The sequence below is a fragment of the Pelodiscus sinensis genome, chromosome 2 (genome assembly GCF_049634645.1).
Source record: "Pelodiscus sinensis isolate JC-2024 chromosome 2, ASM4963464v1, whole genome shotgun sequence".
NCBI classification, from domain to species: domain Eukaryota; kingdom Metazoa; phylum Chordata; order Testudines; family Trionychidae; genus Pelodiscus; species Pelodiscus sinensis.
The window spans coordinates 194,865,237-194,879,308 of record NC_134712.1 but is presented as its reverse complement, the minus strand read 5'-3'; the positions used below and the strand labels follow the sequence as shown (position 1 = coordinate 194,879,308).

General features: G+C 39.4%; 1 protein-coding gene across 1 annotated transcript in view; it reads left to right on the top strand.

Annotated features, from left to right (window-relative positions):
* Positions 1 to 14,072, top strand: part of CHN2 (chimerin 2) — a 193,592-nt gene that overhangs the window by 166,590 nt on the left and 12,930 nt on the right. Inside the window, exons 8-10 of the mRNA XM_075922141.1 lie at positions 4,589 to 4,673; positions 7,343 to 7,516; positions 10,072 to 10,149. Of these exons, the coding sequence (XP_075778256.1) occupies positions 4,589 to 4,673; positions 7,343 to 7,516; positions 10,072 to 10,149 (337 nt within the window). The remainder of the gene's footprint in view (positions 1 to 4,588; positions 4,674 to 7,342; positions 7,517 to 10,071; positions 10,150 to 14,072) is intronic.

Here is a 14,072-nt window from a genome sequence, read left to right as displayed (position 1 = left end):
AGTCTTTTCTCAAGCAAAAGTCTTACTTTCAGTATCAGCCTTAAAAGTAGGACTGAGCTGAAGTGATATTTTTAAGACTACAGACCCTTCTGTTTTGTTGACATTGAAAGTAGTGGTAGGCCGAGACTCAGGGGGTAGCCGAGTTAGTCTATTAGGGTATGTCTACACTTGCTACCTAGTTCGAACTAGGGATGCAAATGTAGCTGACCGAAATTGCTAATGAAGCAGGAATTTAAATATCCCACACTTCATTAGCATAATCTCGCCCGTGTGCTATTCCGCTCGCCAGCTGATTCAAACCAGGAAGTGAGCTCCAGGATGCGTTAGTTCGAATCAAACCCCTTGGTTCAAACTAACATTACTCTTCATTTTTTACCCCAGCATTTTGAGGAGTAATGTTAGTTCGAACCAAGGGGTTTGATTCGAACTAATGCGTCCCGGAGTGCACTTCCTTGTTCGAATGAGTTGGCGAGCGGACTAGTGCGTGGGTGAGTTTATGCTAATGAAGTGCGGGATATTTAAATCCCCGCTTCATTAGCAATTTCGGTCGGCTACATTTGCATTTCTAGTTTGAACTAGGGAGCAAGTGTAGATGTACTCTTACAGAAAAAAAACAACAAATGATCAAGTAGAACTTTAAAGACTAACAAACATCTAGATGGTGGTATGAGCTTTCATGGGCACAGCCCACTTCCTCAGATGACCCGAGTTGTGAGTTTGGGATATGAAAATTCTAAATAAATTGAATTTGTGGATGAACTGTGATTCCAGGGCCTCCCTGTGGATCTGTCTTGTGTTGCTGGTTTGTGATAAGACAGCTACTTGCAGGTCTGTCAGACTGTGGTTTGGCAGGCTGAAATGCTCACCAACAGGCTTCTGTATGTTCCCTGGAATTTCCCTGTATGTTCGTCCGCAAATTCAATTCACATGCTAATGGACATCATCCTGCTATGGGCTTGCTAGGACACTACCTACTTGATAACCACTGAAGGTGCTAACAGCTCTCTGAGTGGTATCCTTCCTGTCTTAGGAATCTATCTATTGACTTTGATTTTTATCTGCTTAGGTTTAAGTACCCATCTCCAGATACTTAATGATGCTTTCTCTCCCTCCTGCCTCCCTTTTCTTTCTCTCCCCCCTTCCCTTCCCCTCCCCTCGCCTAGTTATTTCAAGATTTCATATCCCAAAATCATAACTTCAGTCATCTGAAGAAGTGGACTATGCCCACAAAAGCTCATGATACCATCTATATGTTTTGTTAGTCTATAAAGTGCTACCAGACTTTAATGACCTTTTTTTTGTCATAGGGTTGCCAGATGGTTTCATCAAAACTACCAGACACACTTGACATTACATCACAATCTACATTACATCTTATTTAGAAAATACTGGACATTTGTATTTTCTCATTTATATTTTCTCAAATTGTTTCCCGAACAGAAAGCTCAAATACTAGACTGTCCGGTTCAAAACTGGACACCTGTCAACCCTATTCAGATATGTATCTTACTTGACATTCATGCTTATCCACACCTCTTGACATTTCATCTAAAAATCTCAAAAGATCACAGTTTTTACTTGTGAAATAGCAGTATTTCTCTGTTTCAACTGGACCAAAAATGCTGCAAGAGCAGGCTTTTTCATGGTATTGCATTTTGGTACATGTAATTTCAGCCAAAATTTTCACATGGAGATATGAAAGTAAAATTAAATAAATAAGTTTAAGTGAATTTTTGAAGTCTCAAAATCAGTGGAAGATGACCTCTCTGGTTTGATTCCTCAGTGAAATTAATAATGACCACTTCCTGTTAATACAAGAAAAGACCAAGATATAATCAGGTACCAAATTCTAAATGCTCTACAATGTGATCAGTTAAATACCTCTATGTGAAGTGAATAAGTAGGCCTTAAATAACCTAGAAACTATGTTATCGATTAACCTGGATGTAAAACCATGCAATTTTAATAATGCTGAACAACCTTTTCCAATCATTTTACATAAAAAATTAGCTTTTGAATCAAGAGAAACAAGAGATGCTGAGACTCTAAAGATTAACAACACCCTAGAAACAAGCAATTTTGAGCTTGCAATTAAATGTAGGTGTAAGCCCACACATTACATAGTACAGTTCTAAAATTGGTAGCATTGCAGCCATAAATAATTGTCTCTCCAATTTTGTACCAACATTATGTTGGAGGTCACATTTTAAAGTTTAAGCCTAAAACTCCAAGGGCAATATTCTCAGCTGATGTAATTGGAATGTGCCCTTTGCACCTGCTTGGGCTCTAGCTGGAAATGCATGTTAATTGATCCTTGTAAGACAACATAGGAATTAAGCAAGAAGAGATAGAAATACATATTTATCAACAAGTTTTACTACAAAGAAGTGTTTCCCCTTGGCACATGTTCACATGAGCGCTAACACATTACAGAAATATAATTTGAATTGCTCAAGCATTTTTTCGTATCAAAAGACATGGAAATATTAGCATTGTTTTACGCTAAATAGTAATTGATTTACAGCTGCAATTAGTTACATAATTATTGACTACATGGGTAATTAGAAGTAATTTGTTGTCAAGCTATGCTAAGTGAAAATGTAGTTTTTAATCCTCAAACTAGAAAGATAGTAAGATATTTAAAACACTTCATTTTGCCAAGGAATTACAATGTTGTCATCAATTAATACAAACTCATTTTAGGCAGGAAAAAACAACAAATGAGTTTTTTTTAGACAAAAAGTAAAATGAAACAGGAAAATGCAGCAGTAAGGGACACGTGAGTTTGGTTTATTAATTAGTATTTGTTTTTCAAGATAAATGGAGAGAAGTATTTAAGGATATACAGTACATAGCTGTTACAACTAAACTTGGGACAAAATTCACCCAGGTGCAATACCATCAAAGCCAGTAGTTACAGAAGGGATTAATTTTGCCAAGAGCTATAATGTAAGTGATACAATGAACATTGTATTTTTATGTAGTTTTGTTTGGTGGTATTTTCAGACCGATAGCTCTGATTCCAAAAGATCATGACAAATCTTTGAACTGCAGGAGCTGTGGTTTCTTGATGAAGTACACTCAATGCAAAAGGCAATAATACTGCAAGGGGTGCCTTAGACATAGCAGGGCCATGATATTAGCAAGCTGTATGCTTGATTGAAAATTGTACATCATTTAGTTGGAAAAGGGCAATAACTGCACTTTCCCTAACTAAATATACTTTATTAAAATTTAGAATAATAAACTTTTCCCCCAGCTAGTAGTGACCTTTCCTCAAAGTATCTAGGGGATTAAAAAAAAGAAGAAGAAAGGAAGGAAAGGGTTAGTAATCAGATAGGCATTAGCAGCCTCAGTGTGCACAATTTATTTTGTTAAATAAAGTCTCTGGGCACATCTAGCCCATGCTGTGTCCATTTCCACAGGACTATACTTGACTGTTTACCATAACAGTCAATGAAAATTAAGTGCATATTCTAACAGACCAATTGCAAATGGCTTTAAAGGTGCCAGAGGTAATTTTGCACTACATAGCCATATTTAAAATAGCAAAAAGACTCCCTACTATAGGTTCTTTAAAATGCAGTTGGTAAAGCAAGTGTTTTGTGCAGAAGATAGCTGAAGAAACTGTGTATACTGTCTGCTCTTTTCATGCTATTTCCCCCTTATTGTACTAATACAGGGATTATAGTAAAATGAGACTGTGATTTTATTGAATAAGGATCTATTTAATTGTTTTGTCTCCATGAGATCATTTTTGTTATTTTGGTGGTTTGGTAGGGGGAATTTGCCTATGTCTGTAATTGATTCAAATGTTCAAAAGTGGGTGTTTGCCCAACTTGTACTTAGAATGCCTACACAAATTGTTCTATACTCCTGGCTTTCACTTGGCTTTTGTTTAGGGTTTTTTTAATGGTGCAAATGCACTTATGAAGAACCGTATCATAAACATATTGAATGAATACCTATGCAGTATTCAAAATATTAGAACTTTTGAAGTTACATACTAGGGGCAAGATTTGGTGCCTTCAGTACTCCAGTTAAGTTACCTTGAAATCAATAGTAGTTGTACAAATGTACTGAATTTGGCCACAGCATGAAAGCGGAGATTTTTTACTTCTGAATTCTATCCACTTATCTTTCCCGTGGCCTGTTGAAGAATCTCTGATGCTCTCAGATTTTATTTTAGCTAGTCCAATAATAGGGGTTACTACAGCTGCTTGGGTTATTTGTTTTATTTTTGTCCATTCTGATAGTGGACTAAACTCAGTTACTACTCCTGCATCTGCACTGCACTAAGTGTAAGGTGACACAAAAGAAACACATCAAGTAGCCAAAAAAAAAAATTGTTGCTATGCCATACAGTATTCAGTTCAGTGTTTTGATAGGCCTATTGTGAGATAAGAGAATATAAAGATCAAAGCACATTTCTTGTCCCAGGTTTGATTTTATACCGACTTTGGCAAGAAGTGTGTAGTGTATGCTGAAGACTTACTCGTACTGAGTCCTTTGTTGTTTATCTCTTTTACTTGTTCCATCTGTCAGACCATCTGCCTCCCGATGACCCCTTTTTTTTATTGTATTACAGGTCCACACATTCCGAGGTCCACACTGGTGTGAATACTGTGCCAACTTCATGTGGGGCCTCATTGCTCAGGGAGTCAGGTGTTCAGGTAGCTTTATTAATTTAATTTATATTGCTTCTTTCTCCTGAAAATACAGGTTTAAGGTCTGAGAGGAAGGAATGGGGAACAGTTTCATAAAATATAACAAGGAATTCCTATTTAATTAGTCCAAAGGCTGGATTTGCTCTAGTTTAGCCTGATTCTAAGAAATTCTGAGCACTAGGAACAAATTTTTTAACAGCAGTAAGAAATGGGAGTTGCACAGAAATAGGGATCCAGTCCCAGGGTTAGCAAGAAAGAATACTAATGGGAGGGAGAGCTTCCCCTTTTTATATATGGAGAACAGAGAAGCTAGCCGCATCAGTTTAGAGGAGGAGGATAATTAATTTATCCTACTTCTCTTTAAACTGCTGTATAGCCCTACAAGAATATATAAACGTATTGAGAAGATGGTGCTAAATTTTCTTTTGGAAAACTTTTTTTCAAAACAAAAGATTTAGAAACATTGTCCCTGTTTATTTTTCCTGCTTAGTTGGTTTAGAAATAGAGGCATCTCTGCATGGACATACTTTATAGCAGAAAGTTGGCACTAATGTGCCCCTGTACTTTGGCTTAGGTTTTTCATTGGGATCTTGTAAATCATCTTCCTTGTGGCAGTGCCAAGTCTGTATGTTTTTACAATATAAGGAACAAGATATGAAGATGGCACAAAGCCAGCCTGCAGCTAGACTTCATAATTCATCTTCTTACCACTTGCTGTTGAAAAAATGTCTTTCTCTGGGAAAAGACTATCACCTTTGACTAATGAAAATGCCATATGTTGCAACAAACCTGAATGTATCCTCTCATAAAAAGGGAAAATGTTGTCCTTGTTTCCAAAAAACTTTCTTGTTTTTCTTTGCTAATCTTTTATAGTTTTTTAATTTTATTTTTTGTTTGAAACATTGCTACAATAAACCAATGATCATTACTCCATGATTTTGTATGATGCAGGAATGGAATTAATTTTTTTTTGAAGCACCACATGCAAATTTTGGTAACTAGGTTCTGCTAACCCAAATTCTCCTTCCACTTTCAGTTGAAGATAGCACTCCCTCTCACTTCCTGCCTTAACCCTATAGGTGCTAAAGTGCACCAGTTATCACAGGGGTGGGGAACTTAAGGCCCCGGGACCGGGATGCAGCCCCCAGTTTGACTGGATCGGATCCCCAGGGCTCAGGGTTTCCATCCCCCACCATTGGGGAGCCTGCACTGGTGCTTCAGCCCCCCACAACTCCTCTGCAGGGCTGGAGCACACAAAATCTACTAGCCTGGGCCCCCAAGGCTCTGGTGTGCAAGGGGAATGTGAGGAGTATCTTTCTCGTTCTCCGTCTCCCGTGTGCATGGCTCCCAATTGATTTTTCTGGGAGTCAGTGGCCCACAAATACGGTTCCCCACCGCTGAATTATCAGCTGCCACCTGCAACCCCACATTAGATTGAATCTGAGAAGTGGGTGAAGTGACTCCACATGAAATTTGTAAAGCAATTTCAAGATCCTTTAAGATAAAATTGATTTATAAATTTAAAATATCAATATGTATGTAGTCCACTTACTGCACTGTACTTCATCTTCTCTACCTACAGATGGGTCAGTAGCAAGATAGAGTATAAAATGAATTTAAAAAGGAAAATGAATAACCATTTACTGATCCAGCTATTTAATCCTCAATGTAAATGTGTATGAACTGACCATGTGGATCTAATGAATATAGTGGGATTTGTTCCCCTCATTTAAAATATCTAACCTTAGCAAAAAGCTTATTTATTTAGGACAAAGCTTAATACTCTCCCTCATTAAATTACCAACATTTAATTCTAAGTTGATAAACAAGTTTTTTTAACCTTACATTAAATGATTTGCAGGAACATTAAAAACAATAAAGGGAGTATCCTAAATGCATCTGGCCAGATTTACTTAGATTTCACCAAACAATGATTCATTATTCAGTAGTTTCTGTCTGAAGAGACTAAATAAACTAAACTGATTCCTTTAAACTTATAGAAGGTTCAGGGTTTCTTTTTTTTTTTAGTGACAGTTTCTTTCTTTTTGTTTGATTGACATTTTATGGAAAATAGTATGGAGTCGTGTTTCATGTAGTTCAGAGACTGGTTTAAAATGTTAGTAGTTCAGCCAGTCATCAACATGCTAAAGATATTTTGCCTACCAATGATGATTTCAGGAATGTTAAGGTGCCCTGGATGATTATGGCATATGGGATCTGGTAAATAACAAGCACACTTTTGTTTTACTCCGCTACATGTACAATCGGTGAGAAGCAGAACTGGAAATTATTTACAATAGAAAGCAAGCTTCTGCGAAATATACATTGGAGTGCAGTGCTTGCTCCTGACTCTGGTTTTGGTAATGCCCTTTGGGGCTGATTCAAGACAGTCATCGTCTGGGCTCTTCTCACTGTTTTCAGGGATTCCTCCACCCCGTTCCCTCTTCAGAAACTCCAGCATTGCAGTGATCCTCTCTCCAGGGTGTTAAATGTCACCAAGTCCTGTCAAGTCAGCCACGGGAGTCACTTGAGAGCAGTATGAAGAGTTTTTAGTGTTTGTTCTGGTTTAGTCTGAGGGATGAGGGTTTCACTTTTTGTTTGTATAGGTTCATGAAACCATTACTTAGTAAAACCTATCAATGGAAATATTAATTCTTGCAACACTTTGTTTACAGACTGTGGGTTGAATGTACACAAACAGTGTTCCAAATATGTGCCCAATGACTGTCAACCAGACCTCAAGAGGATCAAGAGAGTCTACTGCTGTGACCTCACTACACTAGTGAAGGCCCATAACACACAGAGACCTATGGTTGTGGATATATGCATTCGAGAAATAGAAGCAAGAGGTTTGCATTATTTTCTTTGACAATTATTTTCTTCGACATTTATGGAATGTCACTAGATCTATAATTATTACATGAATTGTGTTCAAGGAATAGCAGATACACACAAAAATTAAATCCACCTTGACTACATATCAAGTTGGTAGAAAAAAGTAGTCCCAAGGAGATAAGAGTGGACAGAAATAGTTTTTTAATAAAATTTCTACTCTTTTTCATTGACTAGTAAAGTCTATTTCTGTCATTTCCTAATGCTAATTATTTAAATTGCTTTTTAAAATATATATTAGACATCTGTTCTAAAATACAAGCTATTCATGTTATACTTTTAAAACAGCAAACCCTAAACTCATTTTGATGTCTTTTCACTTGGTTCATTTATCTTTTGACAGCTATATGGACAATATTTTCATTTCAAGGGAATCAGAGTTTAATTCCATGCAAGTTATGAATAGTCTTACTTTTAACTATTTCAGAACACCATGTGCGAGAGAGCAAAAATGAATGGAAATGGTGCATACAAAATGTGAAAGAGGAGTGCAACATTTTGTGACCTGTGGAAAGTCTCTCTCTAATGGAAATCACATTACATTCTGTTTCTGACTAATTAATGCCATAGCCAAAAGCCATCTTGTGATTTGTTTTTTTACTATACAGGCAGTCCCCGGGTTACATGGATCCGACTTACATCAGATCCCTACTTACAAACGGGGTGAGGCAACCCCGCACTAGCTGCTTCCCCCCAGCAGACCAGGGAGACGCGAAGCTAGCGCCCCCCAGCAGATCAGGGAGACGCAGAGCGGCTTTTCTCAGTAGACACCTCAGCTTGAGAATAAAGGACTGAGGGAAGTGAGGTGTGGGAGAATAAATCTGAGCTCTGGAGAAATGTTTGGCTAGAGTTTCCCCTACAATATGTACCAGTTCCGACTTACATACAAATTCAACTTAAGAACAAACCTACAGTCCCTATCTTGTATGTAACCCGGGGACTGCCTGTAAATGCATTCCATGTTTATAAATTACCATAACCCCAGCTGCAAAATGATTACAAGCTAATGGTTGTGTCTGTTGTTAGGGCCTTGCATGTAAGTTGTGCCACCTGATAAGCCCCGTTTCCCCTGTCAATCATGTTTTGCACAAACAAAAGACAGGACTATGCAGCACTTCAAAGGCTAACAAGATGGTTTATTAGGTGATGAGCTTTCGATGGCTTATCACCTAATAAACCACCTTGTTAGTCTTTAAAGTGCTGCATAGTCCTGTCTTTTGTTTCAGCAAGATCAGACTAACACGGCTACATCTCTATTACTATGTTTTGCACAGAGATCCTAAATGCTGAATTTATGACATGCTAGTAATCTGCATGGCAATATGCTGCCGCCAGACATAAGGATTTGAAAGCAGTGTAAGGGATGTAGCCACAGCTCTTCCATTAAAATTAATAGAAGATGTGCAGCTAAATCAATCCTCTGTATTGCTCTGCAAATCTGAGCCAGGATTATCATTACTGCAAGGACAAGTGGAAGGAGAGAGAACCATTTACTGAAACATAACTATTATAACAATAGCAAAGGAAATATTAGAAAGTTATATTTAATTTGATCGATACATATTTTTTATTTTACAAATTTCAATTAAGACTAAATTGGTTGCCCTCTTTCATTATCAATACCTTAAATGTGGTAAGAACTTTAAAAATACCCTCTTGTTGGGATATTGATTGTGGTCATGACACAGCCTCAGTAGCTGAGGATGGCTTGTGTCTGCTAGCTGGGTGATCACCTGGACATGATCACAATAGGAATCAGTGAGTTAGAACAAATAACATCCATGTAAATCACTTTGACTAGCTGTATGTGCTGTATTGGTTCAAATGTCTTTCCTATAGAGGTGGAAATAGTGCAAGAAGATCTGTGGAGGCTAGCAGTAGTCTTTGTTCAGTCAGACAAAGAACAGTGGGAAGGAATGTTACGTGAAAGAACAGCGCATGCTGGTCATACCGACTGACTGCAAAAAAAGAGAGCCAAAAGGGCCACAGGAAGGTAGAGTTAATTGCTGGCATCTCTATACATCATTAAGAACACAGACATAGGGAAGGCAGACTGTAAAGCTATAGCAATTACAGACTGAAAAACAAGAGACTGAACAGTAGGTGATCACACCATGTGCTGCCAGTGAAGACAAATGGCAGTATTTTGTAGCTGATATTTTGTATTCCCTATTAAACTAATAATACCAGAAAAGGTAATCAAATTCTAGTCTTTAAAAATGACCCGAAGTCTTCTTTAAAATACTCAGAAGTTTAACATTAAAATTATTGCTATCATCACATTTTATATATAGGATTATTAACATAACACATAACAAAAAATCCTATAGCACCTTAAAGGCTAACAGATTTATTTGTGCATAAATTTTCAATAGTAAAACCCACTTTATCGTAAAAGAACTGATTTTTTTGATTTTGTGATTTGACTAGATTGAATATTTGTTGATCTATATCTGTTGATATCTGATAGTTGTTACCTGATTTAGCTTTATTTCTGCTATTTACCTTGCAGGTTTAAAGTCAGAGGGCCTTTACAGAGTCTCGGGATTCACTGAACACATTGAAGATGTCAAGATGGCCTTTGATCGAGGTATACTGTGTTTTTAACATTAGTTGGGTTTCATATGACCTTTTGGTTTACAGAGACACTATGTTTACCTTTTGTTTTAAAAAGACACTCTTTTTACTGATATCTGGGTGTTCAGTTTCCTCCTCCATTATATCTGAACTATAAGCAGAAGTCCAGAATGTTACCTACCTTTTCTCTGATTTTTTATTACCAATTACTGTAGCATTTTTCACATGAATATAATCATATTTCATAGTTGGAATAAAGTAGATAAACATACAACAAATGAGTGTAGGCAGAGAAGTGAAAGGTTCAGATGACTGGTAATGGGCTAGGGAGCCTTTCACCTCTGACAGAAGACATTCCTGAAGACCTGGACGGCATCTATCACATTGTGGATGCTCCTCTAAGCACATAATAATAAACAATAATTATCTTTGTTTAGAAAGGCTGACTGCAGTTGGCATTGTACTGAGTATTATACTCAATGCTAAATTTTTCCAAGTGAAGTCGTCTCAATAGGCAAGTGGATTTACCTCAAATATGGGAATTCATACTATGGGTCCAAAAAAACTCTGCAAAACCTTTAGCAAATGTTATATAGAAGAATGCTTACCTAAAAACCCAAAGGATCTCGCAAATCACATAACCCCCACCACTTATCTAATAACACTGTCTGTCTGTCTGTCTGTCTATGCATATGTCATGAGGAGAAAGTAGGGGGTGATACCTTCTTTGGACCAACTTCTGGGGGATGAGAAAGACAAGCTTTTGACCTTGCACCAGGCTCTTCAGGTATTCAACTTTATGTAAGAACCAAAGCATGTCTCTCTCCAACAGAACCTAATCTGAATCAAAGATATTACCTCACGCACCTTGTGCCTCTAATGTTCTGGGACCAACAGTGCGATAATACTGTATGCAACAATGTGTGTGTAATTTACACACATGCAGGCTACTTCTGCGTTTGCATGCTTCCCTGGGCTCTTGTCTATGCACTGGTTGCACTTGTATCCCAGATGCTGTACCAAATGTCCACATGTGCTGAACAGAGAATGGGTACACGCTGAGCACAGGGCATATACCTGCATTCACACTGTCCTGTTTATGTCTCCTATGGTAGTGCTCTCACTTTGGGGTGGTAAGCCTGAGTTTTTGCATTCCAGGGGATGCTCTGGGAACCTTGCTGTGTGTTGCTGGTACTCTACTCCACCTTCACACATTTGGCAATGGCAGCTGCCACTTGCCTCTCGCGTCTACCAAACTGTGGTGGCGACATGGAGCACACATACGAAGATATGATTCTGTTCTTACTCACTGCACAAATGTTCCCATGGTGCAGTACTGGGTACTGGACAGAATTGGCCCTCACAAGTTTGAGATAGTAAAGACAGATGGCTGAATGGGGGGAATGAAATCCAGTGGGATCCCAAGAAACAGGTGTGATGAATGCTGGGATGGCAATGATATTCCCATGGTTGGGTCATCGCTTTTGGTCATAACCATCACGGTGCAGGGGGGCGACATTGTTTTGGAAACCTGGGATGATACCTACTGGCTGCATGTGACAGGCAGACCAATCAATTGCACAAGGAGCTTTTACCAACTCTCCAGTGTCAGACCACTTGATTTTGGAAATCGCATTCCAGTGCAAAAGCAGATGTGTACCACCATTTGAAAGCTGGTGACACCTGAAAGCTGCAGATCAGTTGCAGAGCAATTTGGAACTAGGGTGTCAGCTGTCAAGGCAGTGGTTTTACAGGTTTGCCAGGCTGTCAGCACTGTGATCTACCCATTAGTGGTTGCCAGAACTAAAATTCTTGAAAAAATGGTAGGGGGCTTTCAAATGGTGGGGTTGCTAAACTATCTAGCAGCCATCAGTGGAACACACTTTGCTCATTGAAAGGGGACAGTGACATCCTGAACAACAAAAGTCGTTATTCACTGATTCAACAAGGCTTGGTGGACTATAGGGCTCGGTTCATGAACATGAAAGTTGGGCATCTAGGAAAGGTCCATGACACAAGTGTGCTCTGGAGGTCAGGGTTGTATTGCAACAGAGAAGAAGAGACTTCATTCCTCTGAAACTACATTATTCTATATGGTGTTTCTGTGCTGATGTTAATTATGGGGACCCCACAAACCCATTCCTATCGTGGCTCATGGAAGGTTACCCCAATATTGCCAGTCCCAGAAAAAAGGAAATTCACCTTACAGACTGAGTAGTTGCGGGATGGTAGCAGCAGCATGTGCCTGTGGGTGCCCGAAAGCCCATTGGTGATGCCCACAGACCTGTATGGCTGCCAGTGTGGCCAGCACATTTTGGATTAATGTAGTATGCTGTGGTTGCACAGTGTATGCGAGGCTGAGAGGGAATACTTTCACAGTGTATGGGCACAGGACAGATCTTCTCTTCATAGCCGGTACAGGCAGCCAGATCCTCCTCTGTGCGCACAGCTCCTGGTTTCTAGAAGGCCTGGAAAATTAGTGCTGCTGTGTACTCGTACATCATGGAACACTAGGGACCCAGAACGTAACTTTCGACTATGCCAGGGACATTAATGTGATCCTTTGGTGCTGCTGGAAAAGCTCAAAAGACCATGGCTACATACATAGGTTGCAAGAAATCTCAGTGGGTTCCAATAAACTGCAGTGGATGTTACTGTGCTAACTGAAAGACATTTGAGGAATTGTGCACGTTCCTTGCACAAAAACACCTATGAGCTGCTACACTTGAGCACTCCGATGATTTCTGTTATACATGAGTACTGTTATAATGAGTACTCCCATTATTTCCTGTGGTAATGATTTGATGTGAGGAGGACTCTTAAATATATTTGCACTGTTAGTTTATTTTTGTTTCCTTTGTCTATTATCAATTAAGTCATTAACAAAGCCATAAATTTGTCTCAAGTGACTTCTCTTCTGTCTTTTATTCTGCAATGTTTGGACAGTGACAGTTTCACGGTTTAGTTCACTGTAATGACCCCTGGGTGTTTTGTTTCTCTAACATTTGGAAATTTGTGACTGGGGTGGAGGGGGGGGTCAGAGGCAAAGGAGGAACCGAATTCACTGTATTGTTTTGGCACTACACATGTAGAAACCACAATCATGTGCTGTAAATCCTGCTGACCCATCTATCATGTGGAAAATGTCTCAGATGGGTATGTGGAAAATGTATTGATCGCACTCCGAAAGCCAGTGCACGCACCAGTGAACATTGGCTTTTACTGCACATGCATCAAACACAGAGATTGCAACAGGATCAAATATACAACAAAAGGCCAGATTCCCTCAAATGTGTTCTAATCTCTCATGTGTTTGAATCTCTCTCCTCAACCTCCCCCTTGGAGGGTGGGGGTGGAAGGGAACAAATGGGGTGTGTCTTCTGTGTGGCATTTGGGGACTAAACATAAGCCAGTCTGCAAGGAGAATATCAGGCTCATTATTCCTTCGGATTGTTCAGAGGGCTCCCCCTCCCCCCCCCCCCGAGGGGTTTCAAGTGACTACAGGGGATGTTGTGCCAGGCATCCAGCATGTTCCTCCTTTTGAGGGGTGGTGGAGGGATCCACCACCTCAGCAGCAGTCTGATAGGGTATGTCTACACTGCCACCCTAGTTGGAAGTAGGGTGGCTAATGTAGGCATTCGAACTTGCAAATGAAGCCCAGGATTTAAATATCCCATGCTTTATTTGCATGTTTCCGGGTGCCACCATTTTTAAATGCCCCGTAGTTCCAACTCCGCGCCCGCAGATACACACGGCACGGACTAGGTAGTTCAAATTAAAGCTCCTAATTTGAACTACCGTTACTCCTCCTGATGAGGAGGTAGTTCGAATTAGGAGCTTTAATTCAAACTACCTAGTCTGTGCCGCGTGTAGCCGCGGGCAGGGAGTTGGAACTACGGGGTATTTTAAAATGGCAGCACCCGGGAACATGCAAAT